Source organism: Spermophilus citellus (assembly GCF_964194105.1).
Source record: "Spermophilus citellus genome assembly, chromosome: 2".
NCBI classification, from domain to species: Eukaryota; Metazoa; Chordata; class Mammalia; order Rodentia; family Sciuridae; genus Spermophilus; species Spermophilus citellus.
Window position 1 is genome coordinate 3,575,023 of NC_138183.1, and position 18,654 is coordinate 3,593,676.

Genomic DNA, 18,654 nt, shown 5'->3' on the forward strand with positions numbered 1-18,654 from the left:
ACCGCACCTCCACCTCCAGCACAGCTGGCCAGGCAGCCCTGTTTCCTCAGGACTGTCCATGTGCCACTGTGCTGCCCTGGAATCCCCAGGGTGCCTGCCTGGTGTCTGCACACACCAGAAGCCCGGCAGACATGCCCTAATCTGTCCTGTCCCCTTACCTGGGTGGACAGGGCTCAAGACTCTAGGCCAGGCAGTCCCTGGCACTTGCTGTCGGGCAGTATCTCCTTGTCATTATCTCCCATGGACCCTCTGCATAACCCCCCACCCCACCCCCATCCTGCACGTGAAAAAAAAAAAAAAAGCTCATGCTGCAAGCCACTAGCTGGTGGTGCCACCTGCGACACACTGAATAAGGGAGCCAAAGCTCCCTATGGCCAGGAACTCAAGGTGTCCCCCTCTTCCCTCCAGACTGGCTAGAGACAGGAGGCTGGGAGGACCTGGAGAGGTTTTCTCCCTACTGGGGATAAGGTTCTCTGCACCGAGGTCCCCACCAAAAAGCTCAGCACCGAGGACAGAGCATTCAAATCAACCCTCTTCACAGAAGGGGAAGCTGAGGGTGAACAACAGCTGTGTCCATAAGGACGTGGGGTCCCCACAGGGCAAAGGTGTCCACTCTAACACATGTCCCAGCACCAGTCCACCCTGAGCCTGCCCACCAGCCCTGCCACCTTCCTTCCCTCCATGTTGCCGTGTCACACCCAATGCTGCCAATCAGACTGTAGGTCTCACTGTCCATCACTCCTTGTCCTATGTCAGATCCAGGAGAGCAGGGAAACTCATCTGCTTGTTCACTGCTGTGTCCCTGGCTCCAGAATAGCACGTGGGCACAGTAAGAGCTCAGTAAAGAGCAGGTGCTAGCCGGGGCTGGGGTGTGGCTCAGTAGTAGAGCGCTTGTCTTACTACACGTGAGACACTGGGTTCAATTCCCAGCACCACAAATAAAAATATTAAAAAAAAGAGAGAGAGAAGAGAGAGCAGATTCTAACTAGAAAAGCAGAGTGCTCCCACAGCATCTGGGTCCTGAGCAATGCACTGTCCATGCAGGATGGCCTCAGATCCCCCCCACAGCCTTGGGAGGGCACCAAGAGCTTCTAGTCTTCTGGGAAGAGGCAGGCTCACCTGGCTGGACAGGGTTCTGGGCTGCAGTCCTCAAAGGGGCCAGGTCGGGGCACTGGCAAGCACTTGGAGTGGGGCAAAGGGACAGGGCGGCCGTGGTCCAACCTTATGCAGCGCACAGCCAGGGGCACCTGACCCCCTCCACAGGTCACTGGGCACGGTGCCAAGGCTCGGGCCTCCCACCTGCAGGAGGAAAGCCGGCGCTCCATAGGAGACCACCCCCAAGTCAGATGCCTTCCCTGCAGCTCCCCTCCCCAACTCACCGAGCAGGGCACGGGCCAGCCTGGCAGACTTCCTGCCGGCTCCCAGGCTTGCCAGCCACACCACACAGCTCTTCCTGGACAGGTGTCCCCAGGGCAGAGTCCATGCACAGGAAACGCAGCTCCATCAGACCTGCAGCAGGAAGCAGGTCCCCCTCACCCTGAGAGGCAGGTTCAGCAAGGACCTGGATCACAGGGCAGCTCTAGTAGATGAGGCCCACTTACCATCTGTGTGACTTGGACAAGTGACTTTCTCTCTCTGAGCCCATGCTCATATAATATAATGGCATCTACCTTGCAGAGACATTTATAAAGATGTGGAAGGATACCCGTGAAGTGCCTGGTGCACAGTAAGTGGGAGTGGCTGCTGTTCACCAAGAGGCAGGGTTAGTGCCAGGTCAGGGCACCTCCGTGGTGCTCACTGTCAGTGAACTATCAAGGCCATCACTTCTTTGGGATCCCCAAAAGCAGTTGCTTGCTGGCCTCAGTTCTAAGCACACTGATATTGGACTGAGTGTATGGTTAGGACTTGTGTATAGAAACACTGCATATCACATCTATCTATCAATCATCTATCTATCCATCCATCCATTTATTGGCACCAGGCATTGAACCCAGGGGCGCTTAACTACTGAGTCTCATCCCTAGCCCTTTTTATTTTAAGACAGGGTCTCAGTAAGTTGCTGAGGCTGGCTTCCATCCTCCTGCCTCAGCCTCCTGAGTCACCAGGATTACGGATGTGCATCACTGTGACTGGCTTCTTCCCACAGCCATTAGGGTAGAAATTAAATTCTTTTAAAACCAGAAGATTATATTGATGAGCATATGGAGAAACTGGACCCATGTGCTCAGTCAGTGGGAATGCAGGGTTCCGCTGTGGAAAACAGTACAGTGCTTCCTCCAAAAATTAAACCTAGAATGCCCCTGTGACCTAGCAGTTCCACTCTGGGTGTCATTGAAATACTGAAGGCCAAGCCTCAGCACCCACACTCGGCACAGCAGCACTCACTGAAGCTAACTTGGAGACAAGCCAGGGGCCGTCCTCAAGTCTACACAGAAAACTTTTTAGACTTAAGAAAGAAGAGAGTGTGACACCTGCTACCACATGGAGGAAACTTGGGGACATTATGCTAAGTCAATGAGGCCAGTTACAAAGGACGAACCCTGTGCGACCACACAGATCTGGGGTCCCCAGAGGAGTGAAACCACAGAGACAGTTGGGAGACTGCAGGCAGCAGGGCCTGGGGGAAGCTGGTGTTGGGCAGGGAGGGCAGTACTGATGGAGAGGCCCTAGAGGAGGACAGTGATACTGGCGCAGGGCAGTGTGCATTCATTAATGCCCTGAACCAGACACTACAAAATGGTTAAGATGCTGAGTTTTATGACAGGGAGCAGTTTACAATAAAAAATTGGAAAAACAAAACAACATTGTGTTTCTTAAGAGTAACTTTGCTTCTCTGCTTTGGTCACTTTGGGCCCACCTCTCGCAGCTCTGCAGAACTGAGAGACAGGCTCTTGGTGCCAACCTTGCTGGGTGCTATCAACCTCCCTATTTTTCAGCCACTCAGGGAACACAGGTAGAGCAGGCAGCAGGCACTTGGCTCAGGTCTCCTGTGAGCCTGCCCCTTGGCACTACAAAGCAGGAAGGGAAGAGAGCTTGTGACCAGTGCTGGTCCTCAGGCATGCTCTGGGACCTCACCTCGCCCACAGGAGACAGAGCATGGCCCTGTCAGAGGAGTCCACATGTGTGCGGCCTGAGCCTCCAGCCTGGCACTGCCCAGTGGCAAGGAGGCCTCTTCCCCAAGAGACGTGGTGTCCGGCTGCAGGACGAGAGCATCTGGTGAGTGGATCTGGCATTCCCATCTCCACCCTGGGTGCCCAGCTCCCTGGCCCCCATCCTGACCTCCTGAGGAGAGAGCAGGAAGAGCAGGAAGTGGCTGCATACATGGAGCTCCCCCTGCTGCCTCTCAGCCCCTATGGTGCTCTGTGTACCCCACTTCAGCTTTTGTGTCCCATCGTGGAGGTGTTCACTGGGTGGGGCTATGAGCTGGGGATTAGCAGTGGGGTCTGTAGGCATGCCTGGCCTGCAACCCCCAGCTGGGAGGGGCTGGTCTGGTCAGTTTCTGAGAGCAAGGCCACTAAGCCCAGACCCCCTGGATGCCAGGTGGGGCAGCAGCCAAGTCCAACCCTCCTTGGATGCTCCCAACAGCTCTCTATCCTCTGAGCCTGGCTTGCCCCTCCCGGGGCGCTCCAAGTCTGTCCTCTGGCCAGGGTAGCCCTCACAGCACCCAGCAGAGGGATGGTGCTCTTGCCATGGCCTGCAAAGCACTGCTGACCAGCACTCATTGCTCTTCTCCTAGCCAGATAAGAACCAGAAGCCTCAGCCACCTCCTGCCCTGGTCACTTACCTGACTCCAGCCTGGAGGACATGCCATCCTGGTACAGGGATTGAGAGCAGGTGACCTCTCATCCGTGCAGCAGGGCCCTGTAGTTGCTGGTGCCTCCAGGCCATCTGACCCCTGCACAGCTGTTATATTCCAGAAGGCCACACTTGTTCCACAGGCCACTGTGCAGGGGCCAGTGTCTGATACCTTCCACCTGAGACAGCATGAGACCCTCATCAGGCCCTGCTCTGCCACCTCACTATAGGCATGATCCAGCTTGGGGGCAGGCAAGCAGTAGAGCTACCCCCCACAACATCAAGAACCTAGAATCTGCCCCACAAAGAAGCAAAGTTCAGAAGTCATTCCCTGCAGCTCCAGACCAAGTGACCTCAAGGCACTTTCAAGTTTCCCCGAAGAAGACCTCCTACATGGTGACAAGGCACCCCACCTGGTACCAGGTGTGGGGAGACAGAACCACCCCTCCTGCCCTCCAGGAGCTACCCAACAGTGAGATGCTCCATGCCCCACTGCAGGGGCTGAGAAATGGGTACCAAATGGGGTCACAGCACCAGGTTTGGGGGACAAGTGGGTTTCAGCTGCATGCCTGGGCAGAGCTGCCCAGGTGCTGTGGTCAGAAGGATGCTAAGGCTGGAGCAAGAGCAGTGGCTGACTACAGTCTGCCAAGCACAAGGGGAAAGAGCCAGAGTCGTGGGCGGGCCAGCACTGGACAGACGAGACAGGGGTCCAGAGAGGGAGGGGACTCATCCCGCTGCCCAGTGGGAAAAGAGGCAGTGCGGGCTGTGTGGGCGAGACAATGGTGAGGACAAGGTGATGTCCTCGGCTTCTCACTTAGGGTCCACCCGCCTCACTGCCCCTCCACCAGCAGGGCCTCGGCCACTCCACAGCAGGGACTGAAAGTTCAGCCGGTGAAGTTAGTGGCCAGGCTCCAGGGCCAGGGGAACTCTGAAGGGGCATGCTTAGGCACCAGGTGTCACCACCTGTCACCAGGCATTACCAGGATGGGGCCTAACCAAAGGCCTTGGGAAGAGGGAACTTGGGAGGGTGGGCTCCACACATGGATGAACCCTGTGGGGACCCTCCCACTGCATGCTTGCCTGGCTGGGCAGGGCTGGGAGTTGCAGGTTTCCACCTCCACTGCTGGCTGCTGGGCCACCGCTCTGCACTGGGCCGGGGACAACGTCCTCAGGAGGCCCCCCTGTGCCTCCACACAGCGCAGCAGCCGCTCACGGAGGCCTCCCCCACAGGAGGCACTGCATGGGCCGAAGTCTCCAGCCAGCCAGCTGAGGAGCAGGAGGAAGTGTCCAGGCTGGATCAGGGGCCAACGGGGAAGAGCAGCAGGCCCTGGCCAACATGCTTCTCCTTCTCGTGCTTCTGGCCAACGTGCTTCTCCCTCTTAACTCCAGATGTCCTGAGCTGCCCTCCAGAGGCCAGGTCTGCAGGGTTGCCCTGCACACCAAGCTAGAGGACAGATGCACAGTGGTGCAGGCAGGCAGCTGCTCCAGTGCTCCACCTAGCAATGGTGGCCTCATTCCTAACAGTACATTGCAGCCAAATGCTCCTGCCGGGCCAGGAGGAGCACTGCTCCACCAGCACCCCTGAGCCACCCACCATTCTCCCAGGTCCCCACCACCTTACAATGAGCACCTCAGCTCACAGCAGACTCAGACAAGGCTGACACTACCTCCCTATCTGTCCTGAGTCTCAGTGTCCCCATCTGCAAATCGGAATCACCAACAGAATCTGCCCCACAGGGCTGACATCAGTACTACACAAGAACAGGCATAGAAGCTGCCCAGCCCAGGCCACCTGGGCCCCAGCAGCCAGGGGGATGGCCCAGCACAGCACTTACTATGGGGGGCACGGTGCAGGGTTGCAGGACTCTGGCCATGAGGGAGGCTGGGGGCTTTCTTGGCACTGGGCAGTCTCCACCCACTGCCCCCGGGCTTGGTCCAGGCAGCCATAGGACACCCAGCGCAGTCCTGCAAAAGCAGAGCAAGGGCTCGACCACCTCCACGTAGGGACAGCAAGACAGAGGCGAGCCCCAGCCTGGGCCTCACCTGCCCCACAGCTCACCGAGCAGGGCCCGCGCACCGGGGCCCACGCCCAGGCTGCCTGCTGCCTAGGCTGGAAGTAGGTGAAAGTGACGTTGGGGCGGGTGAGCTGGCCGTGCTCCTCGCTGTGCCGCCGATATACCTGTGTCAGAGAGGGGAGCCCAGGGACTGTCCAGTGGGCTCCAGGGGTCACCATCATGGTCACCTGACTGGGAAAGCCTCTCCACACTCCAGTCCCCCAGCCCCAGGCAGGACAGCACAGCAGACAGGAACTTCAGGTAGCTTTGGGGGTGGGAGTTATTTACCAAGGGAACTGGGAGGACTGGGGTAGGGAGTTAGGGGAACATGGAACAGGGAGTCCCAAGTTGACGGGGGCAGACTGCAGTGGTACTCAGGAGCCACAGCAAGGCAAGGGGCACTTCAGCAGAGGGCCCAGGCAAGGGTCACACAGACCAGACCAGCATATGCCTCCAGAGTGGGAGCTGAGGTCCATGGCCAGCAGGAAGGGCCAGGGTCCCAGGGGCCTTGTGGCTGCCCAGTGGCCTAGCTTGACACTCAGAGCTGGGAAAGGCTTCAACAGGGTTCCTGGGCTGTTTGCACTTCAGGAAGGAGCTGTGCCCAAGAAAGGGGCCAGGCAGGAATCCAGGGTCCAGAGGAGGTCACACAGTGGGAGGTGACATGCAGTATCTGCCCTGTTTGGCTGCCTATCACAGCCCACCTGAGTAAGTCCTGACCTGTTGCACCTGGAGGGGGGCCCAGGCTGCTGGCAGAACTGCCTGTAGCCAGTGCTTGGGTCAGCGCTCCTAGCAAGGAAAGGTGGGCAAGCTGAGCCATGTGGGGAGGCAGGAAAGGTCACGGGACCTGCTCTGGCCTAGGCCCTGAGGGAACCCTGCTGACTCCCCAGCAGGAGCTGCTGAGACTCTGCCCCTCTCTGAAGCCCTCCAGGGTGGGTTCCACTACACTAACTCCAGTCAACACCAAAGAACTAGTAGGATGCAATGCCCCTGTGCTCCCTCCACACCAGGGACCACTCTGCTGCCCACACCCCAGGAGGAGTGGAAAGCCAGCCCTTCACTCCACATGCTCCCTGCAGAGCCCTCTCACCACTCCCAGAGCTCCAGGCCCTCCCCGGCACCAGGCACAGGTAACTTGAGTTGTCTGAGACACTAAGCCTGGGGCTGTTGTGCTTGCGTTTGGCCCACCACAGGGCCCACCCCCTGGTAGGCCCCCGAGGGGCCACCGAGTGAGAGGGAACAGATGGAGAAATGAACCCAGCTGGAGCCACTAAGAGAAGCCCCACTGGCCTCCCTCAGCCCTCCTGGGGACCTGAATCTCCATGTCTTCCTGGGCTGGTCCCCAGATGCGGATTTCCTCCAGGTAGGGCAGCTGGTCCTCTGTAAGGGTTACTCTGTACTCCACACGGCTGTCCTCCAGTAGGGAGGGGTAGGTGGTGCTGGGGGAGATGCTGCCATTCCCAGCCACAATGTAGCGCCCTCGGATCCTCATGGCTGTGAACAGAAGGTGGTTGGCACTATGGAGCAGGTGCCACCCCTCACAGGTGGAGCTGCTCGCCAAGAGGATGCCTCCCTGCACAATGGGGGATCTGGGCTAGGGAAGGGTGGAGGTGACAGCAGGAGAAGTGGGCAGGAGGGGCGTTCTGCCAACAGGACGCAATCTCCATGGCCCTGTCTACCACCCTCGCCTAAGGAGCTGGTCCTCTTGGTGTCTAGTCGGGTGAGACTCTCGGTGTGCACCCCTCTGCCATGGACACATGCATCCTGCTTAAGGCTGCCCCACAGCACTGGCTCTGCACCTTGTCCCAGAAGCTGGTTAGTGCCTCAACCTCTGCCCCACCAGGTGCCCCCATGAACAGAACACACATGGTTCAGAGCTCAAGGACCCCAGGACAAGCACCCCCTTTCAAGGGCTCAAAGGTCAGGAGGAGGCACACTCAGGAAACAAAGGCCCACCATAGCCCTGAAGAGTACACAAGTGGCCTTGCACAGAGCTGGCCTTTGCCCTGACCTGGAAAGAAGACATCTGTTTCTGGCATGGGCTGGACTTGCCAGAGCTCAGGGTGGGGCTGACACACCTGGCAGGCATAAGCCAGGGCTGGCTGTGCAGAAAGAGCAGCCAAATGATTAGGGAGGGGCTTTGGGTCCCCTGGAGGTTCATCATCCAGGACAGCCGTCACTCATTCACTGAACAATCACACCTGTGAAATGAAGCCCCTTCCCCAGAGTGAGAGCAGCTGTGGCTGGGAACTCAGGGAGTTCCGGGAGCCCTCCCAGTGAACTAGCAAACCCCAGTGGCTTAGGGAACCCCCGCACCTGAGACTAGAGTCACAAGTGAGGGCCTTGGGGCTGAGATGACTGTTCAAATGCAGTGGGTCTCCTCTCTCGACTCACCCAGGTGCGTAAAGAGTGGCCTGTGGTTGACTATGTGCACGTTGGTCATGTTGGGTGTGACCGTCAGGAAGGTGGCATACTCTAGAGAGAAGCAGAGCAAGGTCTGTGTGGGCCTCGTGTCACCTACCTTACTACAGGAGCCTCCACAGCCAGACTGAGAAATTCTAACAATGCCCCAGGCTGCTTCCAGAGGCAGTAGGGCCTCCTCACGTCCTCAGGGCCATCAACACCAGGCTGGAGGGCTGATGCTGCCCCAGCCGGGTGCAGGATCCTAGGTCCTCCAGCCCTGGGGGACACATCAGGGAAGGCAGGGCTCAAGTCCTCCAGGGACCACTCAACACCGACACCCCTCCTATTCCCTCACCTTGATGGTGTTTCCTGAGCGGGAGGAAGAGGCTGGCCCACCACAGACTGCACAATGACCTATTTCTCCACATCACAGCTCATGAGCCACTGTTACTAAGGCACAGCAATCCTGGTGGCCATATCATCACCATGGGAGAATGGCAAAGTGGGGGAGGCAAGCTGGGACCTGGAGAGGCTGGGGGCTGAGCAACCCTCCCTGAGGCGGCCCTACCTTGGGCTCTACCAGCCGTGAAGGAGCCCTTTTGTGGGATGCACGTGCTATTGTCCCCTCCACACACATGGCATGCATCCCACACCAGCCGGGAGTCCATCCTGCCATCGCAGCCAAATGTCTGTAAAGGGACCAGCGGAAGGTGGGTGTCATGGGAGGTGCTGTTCTCCCAGACAGCCCTGTGGCTCCAGGACCGGGGACTCATACAACCCTTAAGTCAACACAGGAACAGGGCTTAGAGGGTCAAGCAACTGGCTCAAAGCCCCGGCATGTCCCTGCCCAGGCCGACCCCAAGCCCCCTATCTCCAGCACCCCTCCCCTGCAGACCACAAGGCAGCTCCACTGCAGCCAGCACTCACAGGCTGCCCCTGGAGTCCTCCCACAGGCAGAGGTAGGCCTTAGGCCACAGGGGACACAGGGCACTTGAGGTGTCCACACACACCCACCCTGCAGCTGCCAGACACACACAGGCTCAGGACCCCGTCCTCCCGAGGGCTGCTCGGCACACACCGAGTCCCATCCAGGAAATGGTCTCCACGCCTCACAATGAAGCTCTTGCCAATGGCCCGGCACATGTGTCTGCACAGAGCATCCCCTGGGAGGACAGAGTGACAAGAAACCCTGATGAAAGAGGTGGGAGGGAGGGCAGTGAGCTAGGCCAGGAAGCCCCATGGGGACCATGCTGCAGGCTCCCACCTGCCAGCCCTGTCTAGCTACATCCTCACATCTGGGCTCCAGGTTTCTATCCCGTCTCTGTCCCATTTTCTGAAGCAACGATGATCATCATCTGATAATTGCTGTTTCTGAATTATAAACCCAGAGGCACACTTGGCATTTCCCTGCATGACCTCCCTGAATCCGTCCACAGAGGGAGATGCTGCTATGGTCTCCATTTTACAGATAGGATAACCGAGACTTGGAGATGAGACCTCACTGCTCATCTGCTGGCGAGGCCAGGCTAGGCCATAATGGAATCCCTGGTCTGCAGCATGCCAGAGGCTCACCCTGGATCCTGCTCCAACCAGCAGAATGATTATGGTCAACTCTGCTACCTGGTGGGGGGGGTCTCCAGGCCAGCACCCCTGTGCTCCACAGCCCACCTTGACTGTACTGTGCTGCGGCACCCCAGTGGTAGAAGGAGGGGATGCCTGGGGAGAGGTGCAGCGGCTGGCCATCAGTCTGGGCACACTGCTCCGACATGAACTCCAGCTGAGTCTTCTCGCAGGCCTGGTCAGAGGAGGCAGAGGATAGGCTCTGGTCACAGGAGCCAGCAGCCACCTGCACAGGGGGAAGACGTGGGGCAACCCAGCCCCATTGTGCCTTGACTCTCTTCTCTGAAGAGTGGGGGCAACCAGAGCACCTGCCTCTCTGCTGATGAGAAAACTCTAGAGAATCTGTAAGAGATATAGGGCAGCAACTAGAAGAGGGCAGGGGACAGCAGTGCTCTTGGGACCACTCCCAAGGCCTGAGCCTGAGAAAAAAAAGGGCTTGTGGTGTTCTTTGCCTACCAGGTGCATTAGGAGCAGGTCCCAGAAAAACTGAATGCTCAGGAACAGAGGCCCCAGCACTGAGCCCCAGTGCCCAGGCAGGCAACCTGGCCACTTCTACACTGGAGAGAGAAGGAATGGAGTGGACCCCCTGGGCAGAGACACTGAGGTGCTGCCCTCTCGGTAGCTGCCCTGCAGAGACCCTCCTCTCAAGGCCTGGGGAGGCCTGGGGAGGCCTGGGGAGTATGCCTGAGAAGGCGGGGAGGGAGCTGTCACCACACAGCCAGGGCCAAACCCAAACCCAGGCCACCCAAAGCAGCAGGTAGGTTTTAAACAATGTGAAAAGAATCATGCTACCATTCCCACCAACTAGGGTGGCGAGAATAAAAGAGCAAACACACACAGAGCAGAGCACGTGCTGCTGGAGTGGGTGTGAGGCAACTGGAGCCCTCACTGAGACACTGCTATCTCTGAGTGATGGGATGCAAAAGGGACTGGGCACTGTGGCACTTTCAGAAGGTCACACAGTCACACAACGATTCCCTTTTAGGTATTTGCTAGTCTGAATGTTGAGTTTACCCCAAAGGCCACGGGCTGGACGCTTGGTGCCCAGGTGGTGCTAGGAGAGGTGGTGAAGCCTTTAAGAGCTGGGGCTGTGGGGAGCGCCTAGGTCAGTGGGGCATGGCATAGAAGGAGATATTGAGACCCAGCCCCTTCCTCTGGCTATCTTTACTTCCTGGTGCCATGAAGCCACAGCTCTGCTCTGCTGCATGCTCCCCACCATGATGGTCTGCCTTGACCCTGGCCCAAAGACAAGGTCAAGTGACTGTGTGGACTGAAACCTCTGAGCCAGAATAAATATTTCCTCCTTATAAGTTGATTTATCTCAGGTGTTTTGGTACAGCAATAGAAAACTAAATGACAGCCAGGGCTGGGGTTGTGGCTCAGTGGTAGAGCACTTGCCTTGCATGTGTGAGGCACTGGGATCGATCCTCAGCACCATATAAAGATAAATAAATAAAATAAAGGTATTGTGTGCAAATACAACTGAAAATACTAAATAAATAAATAAATAAATAAATAAATAAATAAATGTTAATGGGTATCTCCTGATGTCATGAAATACATGTAAGTAGTAAAATGGTTAATAAAAAAAAAAAACTAAATGACAGTATTGCTATGGTTTGGTGATCATGTCCCCTCCAAAATTCATCTTGAAACTGAATCCCCAAAGCACCAGTATTAAAGAGGTGATAGGATCATAGGGCTTGGCCTTGTGAATGGGGTGGCACCCCCTGTGAATGGACCAAGTGAACCATGTAGGCCCTTTTCCCCTTCCTTCCCTTCTGCCATGTGACTCCCTCTGGAGGATGCAGCAACAAGGCACCATCTGTAAGATGCAGAGGGCAGCTCTCACCAGACACCAAACTGCTGGGCCTTGATCTTAAGACTCCCAGCCTCCAAGACCATGAGAAATAAACTTCTGTTCTGCATAAACTACCCAATCTGGGTATTTTGTTATAGAAGCACACATTGACTAAGACAGGTAAATATAGTCAATAGAACAGACCACAGAGACTCCAACAAGCACGTGTGCAAGCTCACTCATAGCAGGAAGACCCCCAGCAGTCAGAAGGTGGAACCAACCCCAGTGTCCTTCAGTAGGCATCGGTGAACAAAAGTGACATCTTAGGGGATGCCACCCAGCCTCAGAAGGGAAAGAAGCACTGACATGCGCTGTGACGCAGGTGAGCCCTGAAAAGCGCTCAGCAGAGATGGCCAGGCACCAAAGACCACACAGCTTTGGTGGCCCCTGCCCAGACCCAGAACAGATGGAGCTGCAGAGGCAGAGAGTGGACCAGGGGTTGCCAGGCAGGGAGGAGGCCAGAGGCCGCTCACTGAGCAGAGTGAGCTCTGAGTGATAGAAATGCTTGGAACTTGACAGAGGGAGTGGCCCCTGGCCCGAGTGTGCTGGATGCCGTGTCGTGCACCGTAGCACCGCTGACTGTGACGCAATTCACCACCACACAGACATGGAAGGGCCTCATGCTGGTGGTGGCATATTCTCAGGGGCAGCCCTCCTGCAGGGGTGTGCTCTGCAGAGGGAGGGCGACCGTTCAAGTCCCTGCTGGTCACTAGCAGGACTGTCCTGTGTCTCGCACTGTGCTCCCAGTGTCCCTCTCCAGAGTGAGGTGCGAGCCTAGGTCAGCCAGGGCAGCCCTTTGGCTCCCCGAGGCCCGCCGTCTCCCACCCTGCCCTCCTGGCCCCAGCCGGCTGGCCTACCTGGGTGTTGCACATCTCGGCCTGGAGGTCAGCCCCAACACACGCACGCCCTCCAAAGGCAGGTCTGAAAGTGCCCATGAGACAGGGTGAGAAGTGACCACTGCCCCAAGCAGGGAATGGAATGCAGGGAAGAGCACCCCTCCTCACAGTACCTGGGGTTACTGCAGCGCCGCCTCCTGGTGACCACACCTCCTCCACAGGAGCGGGAGCAAGGGCTGCGGGGACCCCAGCTGGACCACTGTCCATGCACTGCTGCCACGGGGGTCAGCTCTGCCAATGAGCGGCAGTGACCCTTGGAACACCACTGCAAGACAGGGTAGCTGCCTCTTCACCCTTACATGGGGGCCCCAGACCCTAGGAACCCCACACACACCTCACACTACTTGGGAATAAATGCTAAAGTGACAGGTCAGGCCAGCAGCCCAAGGACAGAGGATGGGTCTAAACACCCAGTGAGGTGGCTCGGGGAGCCCTGGGGGAGATGGCATGGCAATAAAAGGGCATCAGGGCAGAAAGTGCAGGCTGCACCGTCAGCCGGCAAACCTTCTCTGTCCAGTGGAGTAAAACGCGATGCCCACGCCCAGAGCTGGAGGAGAAGGTGGGCTGTGGCATAATGCCTGGGAGCAGGGACCCAGTAAACCCCACATTCCAGACAGATGTGGCCAGAGCAAGGCTCCAGACTCAATAGATCCCACCACCTCAGCAGACACAGAGCAACCTCCCACTAGGGTGTTGACCCCAAAAACCTAGAAACCCACCCACCTTCCAGGCCCACAGAAGGCTGGGGTGAGTCACAGACAGGCGACACCTATGGTGCCCATGAGGCACACCTCCTGACGTGACAAGGTGGCCACCAGGGATAGCTCCAGGCTCTCTGCCTGCCCCCTCCCTTAATGAGCTCCTACCCCTACTCCAGGAGATGCCCTGCGAGCACACACACACACACGCGCACGCACACAGCTGGAACTTTCACTCCTTGCTCTGACCTTCTCCGTACCACATTCTGTCCCATCGAGCAGGGGAATGAGGCGGCGGCTGCAGCTACCTTGGTCCCGAGGGTCTGTGTGGCAGGAGAGAGCCTGGCACATGTCCTAACAGGGAGTCAGGTGGCCAGCTCAGGGACTGCCCCGACACTGTCCCTCCCAGACCATAGGGCACACTGACACAACTGGTACTGCTCCATGGCTACTGGTGGGTGGCCTAGAAGGACAAGGGAACCTGGCCGGGCCAACCATGTCTCTTGAGGCCCACAAAAATGTTTTAATTTATTTTAAAATCAGATTAAAAATAAATGGTTTAATAATTTTAATATATTTGTACTTAAAATAACAAAAGTTCATGTATTTCATAAAAATACTAGAACATAGTTTTTAATATTATTTTACGGGGCTGAGGTTGTGGCTCAGCAATAGAGCACTTGCCTAGTATGTGCGAGGCCCTGGGTTCAACCCTCAACACCACATAAAAATAAACAAACAAAATAAAGGTATTTGTCCATCTACACTAAAAATATATATATTAAAAAAAATAATGGCTGAGGCTAAAGCTCAGTGGCAGAGCGTTTGCCTCACATGTGCCAATCCTCAGTACCACATAAAAATAAACTAAAGACATGCTGTCCATCTACAACTACAAAAAAAGTTTTTAATTATTTTATGAAGAAAAGGGCTCACCAGGGCAAAAGGGCCTGGGGTCCCTGAGTGTCCTAGGCAGCCTGGGGAGGATGCTCATCTTTGGGGGTGTCTATCCCCTTCATCTCCCCACCCCCTGTCTGGGACATCTGCAGAGGCTTCTGATAGAAGATCACTCCCTCCAAGAAGACCTCTGTGCTTAGCAGCAGGTTGAAAGCCCTTGGGCCGCCTGGGGCAGTGCCAGGACCAGCTACATAATTTGGGGGCCCATTCAAACACATGGGTAGGGACTTTTGTTCAAAAAATTTTAAGGATTTCAAGAGGCATCTGACAGCATTAAACCAGGGGGACTGTGGAATGGTCCCTGTGTGATGCCACCAGGCAGAGGTGAGCTGGGAGGGGCCCGGCCCTGGCCAGTTGGACTCACCAGGCCCTCCCTGGTGAAGGTGCAGGCAAAAGCCCCTGGGCCAAAGGCCACCCGGCACTGCTCATCTGCGCCATAGTAGAGGCCTGGCTGTGCATCCAGCAGGTGGTCCTTGGATCCAGATGGTGACTGTGGTGGGTCCCACGCGCAGGGCACCCGTCCCAAGCTGCTGCAACAGGCCCTGGCTTAGCCCCAGGGTGGACACCAGGTGGGGCTGGATGGAGAAGGTGGGAACAGGGGCTTTGGCTGGGGTGTGGCCAGTTGGTTTGGGCCGGCAGGCACCAGGTGGAGGTGGGTGTGGAGCAGATGGAGGTGCTTTGGAGGATGGAAGAGGGGGCAATGTGACAGATGGACCAGCACAGTGGATGGAGGGGGAGATGCAGGCTGTTGGGGAGGTTGGAGGGAGGGGAGGATGGGAGGAGATGGAGGCAGATGAAGAAGGCACACTGAGGAGTGGGTGCAGGAATGGGGTGGGATGGATGAGTGGGTACAGAGAAGCAGGAGAGAATGAGGGAGTGGGGCCTGCTTAGAAGGGGTGGGTGCAGGAAGGGATGAATGCAGGCGCCAGGAAGGCTGGAGCAGTCCCAGGACAGGAAGTAGGGGTGCTCACTGTGCAGATAAGGCCTGTCTGATGGGCAGGGCAGTTCAACCCTGACAGGTGGAGGGTGGAGCCTCGAGGTGGGGAGTTTGTGTGGGGGTGAGGAGGCTGTACCTAAGCAGGTGCTGCAGCTGTCGGCGGCTGCACGTGGACCACTCCAGGCCCCCATGCACTGGCACCACACCATCAGATGCCATCACATGGCCACTGGGCTCACATTCACTGCCTGGTGCACCATCATGGTCAAGGCCAAAGCTGGGGGACAAGCAGGCGGTGGGAGTAGGGGGCGTTGAGATGGCATTGGGGACAGCAGGGGAGTTTCTGGCCTTGGGGCTTGAGGTAAGCCCCAGGCCCTCTCTCTCCTCCCAGCCTAGGGAGCTTTTGAACCTGGGTTGACCCTTGGTCCTGCCACCTGATAGCTGGGCATGGCTGAATGAGTCTTGCCTGCCTCAGTTGCCTGCCTGGGCAGTGGGGAGATGCTGGCCCAGAAGGGTGTCTTGCACCTCTTTTGGCTAATAGATATCAAAAGGCTATAACCACATGCAGGCAAGCTGATCCACGGTGTTACAGATCTGCAGGGAGCAGATGGGAATGGCGGGGGTGGGGGCCAAGGGGGCCTTGGGAGCTGCCAATGAAGCTTCCTTCCTTGGGGCTGGCTGCATGAGTGTTCAGTGTGTGGAAATGCATAGTGTGCATATACAGTAGAACTAAAAGTTGAAGAAGACATGACTGTCCCTTCCCTTTCTAGGCAGTTGGCTTCTAACCACAGCACTTTAGATGTCTCTGTACTATTGGACTTTTTACAACAATCGGGTATTAGTTCCATATATATATATATTTTTTTTAAATCAAAAAGAAAAGAAACTTACTACCCAGGTAAACACTAATAGATAGGAACAAAGACCTACCCACATGAATGTATAATGTGGGCTGGGGTTGTAGCTTAGTGGTAGAGGGCTCACCTCACATGTGGAAGGCACTGGGTTCAATCCTCAGCACCACATAAAAATAAAATAAAGGTATTGTGTTCATCTACAACTAAAAAAAAATTTTTTACAAGAATGTATAATGTGCCTAACTGGAAAAATTTGAAAATATCCTAAATATCCAACAAGAGGGGGTTACTTAAATAATTGTGGTGCATACAAAAATGTTAGAAACCTAGGAGAAACGTTTGAGATGTATTTTAAATTGAAAGGCAGGGTAACAAAGCAATGTATGGCATGATCCCAATGCAGCAAATACAAATTATTTTGCCTACCCTGTGTGAGGTCCTGGGCTTAAGTCCCTCTCTAAGTGAGGGACTTGTAATAATTTTTACTGCCTGTTTTTTAAAAATATTTTTAAATTGTCAATGGACCTTTATTTTATTTATTTATATGTGGTGATAAGAATCAAACCCAGTGCCTCACACATGCTAGGCAAGTGCTCTACCACTAAGCCCCAGCCCCAGCCCTACAGCCTGTTTTTTTTAAACCTGAATTTTCTACAAAACTTAGTTTAATTGCTAAGTTGTTTTGCTTTTGGTGGGTTCTTTTAATCATTCAGTAATCAAGAAGTGTCAGATGTCCCTGTCTCGCTCCTACCCTTCCTATTTCAGTGGGTCAGAGGAGCAGGCTCCTATCTGCAGGCTCTGCCACGCCCACTGCCCTCAAGACCACACCCTCCATCCTGGGGAACCAAATCAGCTCCCTGGCCAGCTGGTGGGGCACATACCTGTGCCCAATCTCATGGGCAATAGTGACCCCCAGATCGAAGCCAGTGTCCTCTGTGATGAGGCAGCTCCAGGAGGGGGAACAGACACCCCCCAGCTGGGTGACCCCCCGAACTTGTCGGTTGCCATCAGGCAACTCCAAGTCGAACCTTGGCAAGAGAAGAGTCCAGGTGGGCACTGGTGCTCACTGCAGCCAGGCCACATGTGAAGAGGGCAGGAAGGTCAATGGTAGGCAGAAGGCCTGGCCCTGAGGAGCCCAGCTACCTGGTGATGTAGAGGACCAGGTCGGCATGCCCAGGGTCTGTGACATCCACAGGGTTGATGGTCTGGCTCCACTCACAAACGTTCAACAGGGACGAGGTGATGTTGGCTGTGATGTTGGGAGCATCCTGGGGTCAATAACACAACCCACTTTTTAAGGATGGTGCAGGCTGTGGGTATGTCTCCCACTTGGTCTTCCTAACGACCTGGCATTGCCCAACATTACAGGTGAGAAGCTGAGGTTCCAAGAAGCACAGCCGCTCACCACATCTGAGAGCCAGGACATCCAGAAAGGGAGCAGGTCTGCCTGGCTGAGAGCCTGCACCTGGTCTAGGGCATCCAAAGGAAGGTCAAGAGGACAGGGAGTGCTGACTGCACATCAGGCTCAGCTCAGTAGAAATCCACCTTGGTGCCTACCTTGGTCTCTGAGAGAATGATCAGCTTCACCAGGTGCACATGGAACTGAGCCCCCAGGGACGGGTCCCTCAGCAGTTCTGACCCCTGTTGGAGGACAAACAGGAGAGGGAACACAGGGGTGGGAAGAGTAGGCTTTGCTCTAGGGGCCCTGTAGATAGAGGGCAGGCAAGGGTGCTCCATTAGCATGAGGAGCCAGTCCAGCAACAGTTGGACAGATGCCCTTCTAGGAAGGCCAGTTAACATAAAGAAACCCACATGCTGGGGGAAGCAAACTGCCCTTAGCCTGGACTATTCCACACACACAGCTTCTCTCAGACTCTTCATTCTGCCCTTTCTACATCCACCTGCCAGCAATACCTGTCCTTCCTGCTTGAGGCCCCTCCTCCCCGGGAGCTCTCCCCAGCCACACTCCCTCTCCTGCTCCTGCTGGGGGTCCCTGAGTCAGGTGCAGCTCGAGGTCCACACACTGCTGTTGTTCATGCCAGCTTGTCTTTTAAAGGACACAGTCCCCAAAACAGCGATGGCCTTATCACTGTCCTGAGCTTGAATCCAACCTCTGCTGCTTCCTAGGCATGTGTTCAGGATCCTGTTCACTAACCACTGAGTTTCTGCATCTGTAAAATGGACATAAAGCTTTCCCTGGTTGTTGGCAGACTCAGAGACAGGTAGCTACGAAGTACTTGGCAAAAGTGGGTGCCCAGTGCTGACAACAGCCACTACCACCCTGGGCAGCATCTGGGCATGGGCAAGTCCCACCTCACCACCTAGCTGTCCTCAAGAAACATAAAGGACCAGAGGGAGCCTGTGCTGGGTGACTAGATTTCAGTATATGAGAACTGGAGAAAGGGATCAAAATCTGAAAGCAACAGTTTCTAACAATTTAGAGGAAAGACTTTTCACTGAGAAAAATCACTGTCAGGGCTTAGGCCTCTACAGCTTGTTCTAGATTTGACCATGCCTATAAAGGGAGTGACCAACAGGTGTGAGTGGCTGCACCCAAGCCCCCTGCAGGATGAGGGGTG

General features: G+C 55.9%; 1 protein-coding gene across 6 annotated transcripts in view; it reads right to left on the bottom strand.

Moving 5' to 3' along the window:
- ADAMTS13 (ADAM metallopeptidase with thrombospondin type 1 motif 13) overlaps window positions 1–18,654 on the bottom strand; it is a 40,358-nt gene that overhangs the window by 14,497 nt on the left and 7,207 nt on the right. For 2 of the 6 annotated variants that reach the window (XM_081279873.1, XM_081279876.1), the window contains exons 5-24: window positions 17,633–17,716; window positions 17,219–17,343; window positions 16,957–17,103; window positions 15,355–15,495; window positions 14,646–14,808; window positions 13,574–13,678; window positions 12,740–12,891; window positions 12,588–12,651; window positions 9,918–10,044; window positions 9,264–9,412; window positions 8,818–8,938; window positions 8,241–8,321; window positions 7,159–7,340; window positions 5,839–5,974; window positions 5,631–5,760; window positions 4,876–5,061; window positions 3,785–3,974; window positions 3,076–3,196; window positions 1,380–1,509; window positions 1,120–1,299 (exon numbers count right to left, since the gene is read on the bottom strand). In XM_081279873.1, the coding sequence (XP_081135999.1) occupies window positions 1,120–1,299; window positions 1,380–1,509; window positions 3,076–3,196; window positions 3,785–3,974; window positions 4,876–5,061; window positions 5,631–5,760; window positions 5,839–5,974; window positions 7,159–7,340; window positions 8,241–8,321; window positions 8,818–8,938; window positions 9,264–9,412; window positions 9,918–10,044; window positions 12,588–12,651; window positions 12,740–12,891; window positions 13,574–13,678; window positions 14,646–14,808; window positions 15,355–15,495; window positions 16,957–17,103; window positions 17,219–17,343; window positions 17,633–17,716 (2,714 nt within the window). Of the gene's footprint in view, window positions 1–1,119; window positions 1,300–1,379; window positions 1,510–3,075; window positions 3,197–3,784; window positions 3,975–4,875; window positions 5,062–5,630; window positions 5,761–5,838; window positions 5,975–7,158; window positions 7,341–8,240; window positions 8,322–8,817; window positions 8,939–9,263; window positions 9,413–9,821; window positions 10,096–12,587; window positions 12,652–12,739; window positions 12,892–13,573; window positions 13,679–14,645; window positions 14,812–15,354; window positions 15,496–16,956; window positions 17,104–17,218; window positions 17,344–17,632; window positions 17,717–18,654 lie in introns of all 6 variants that reach the window. The other 4 variants (XM_081279874.1, XM_081279875.1, XM_081279872.1 and 1 more) reach the window with 3 other exon arrangements.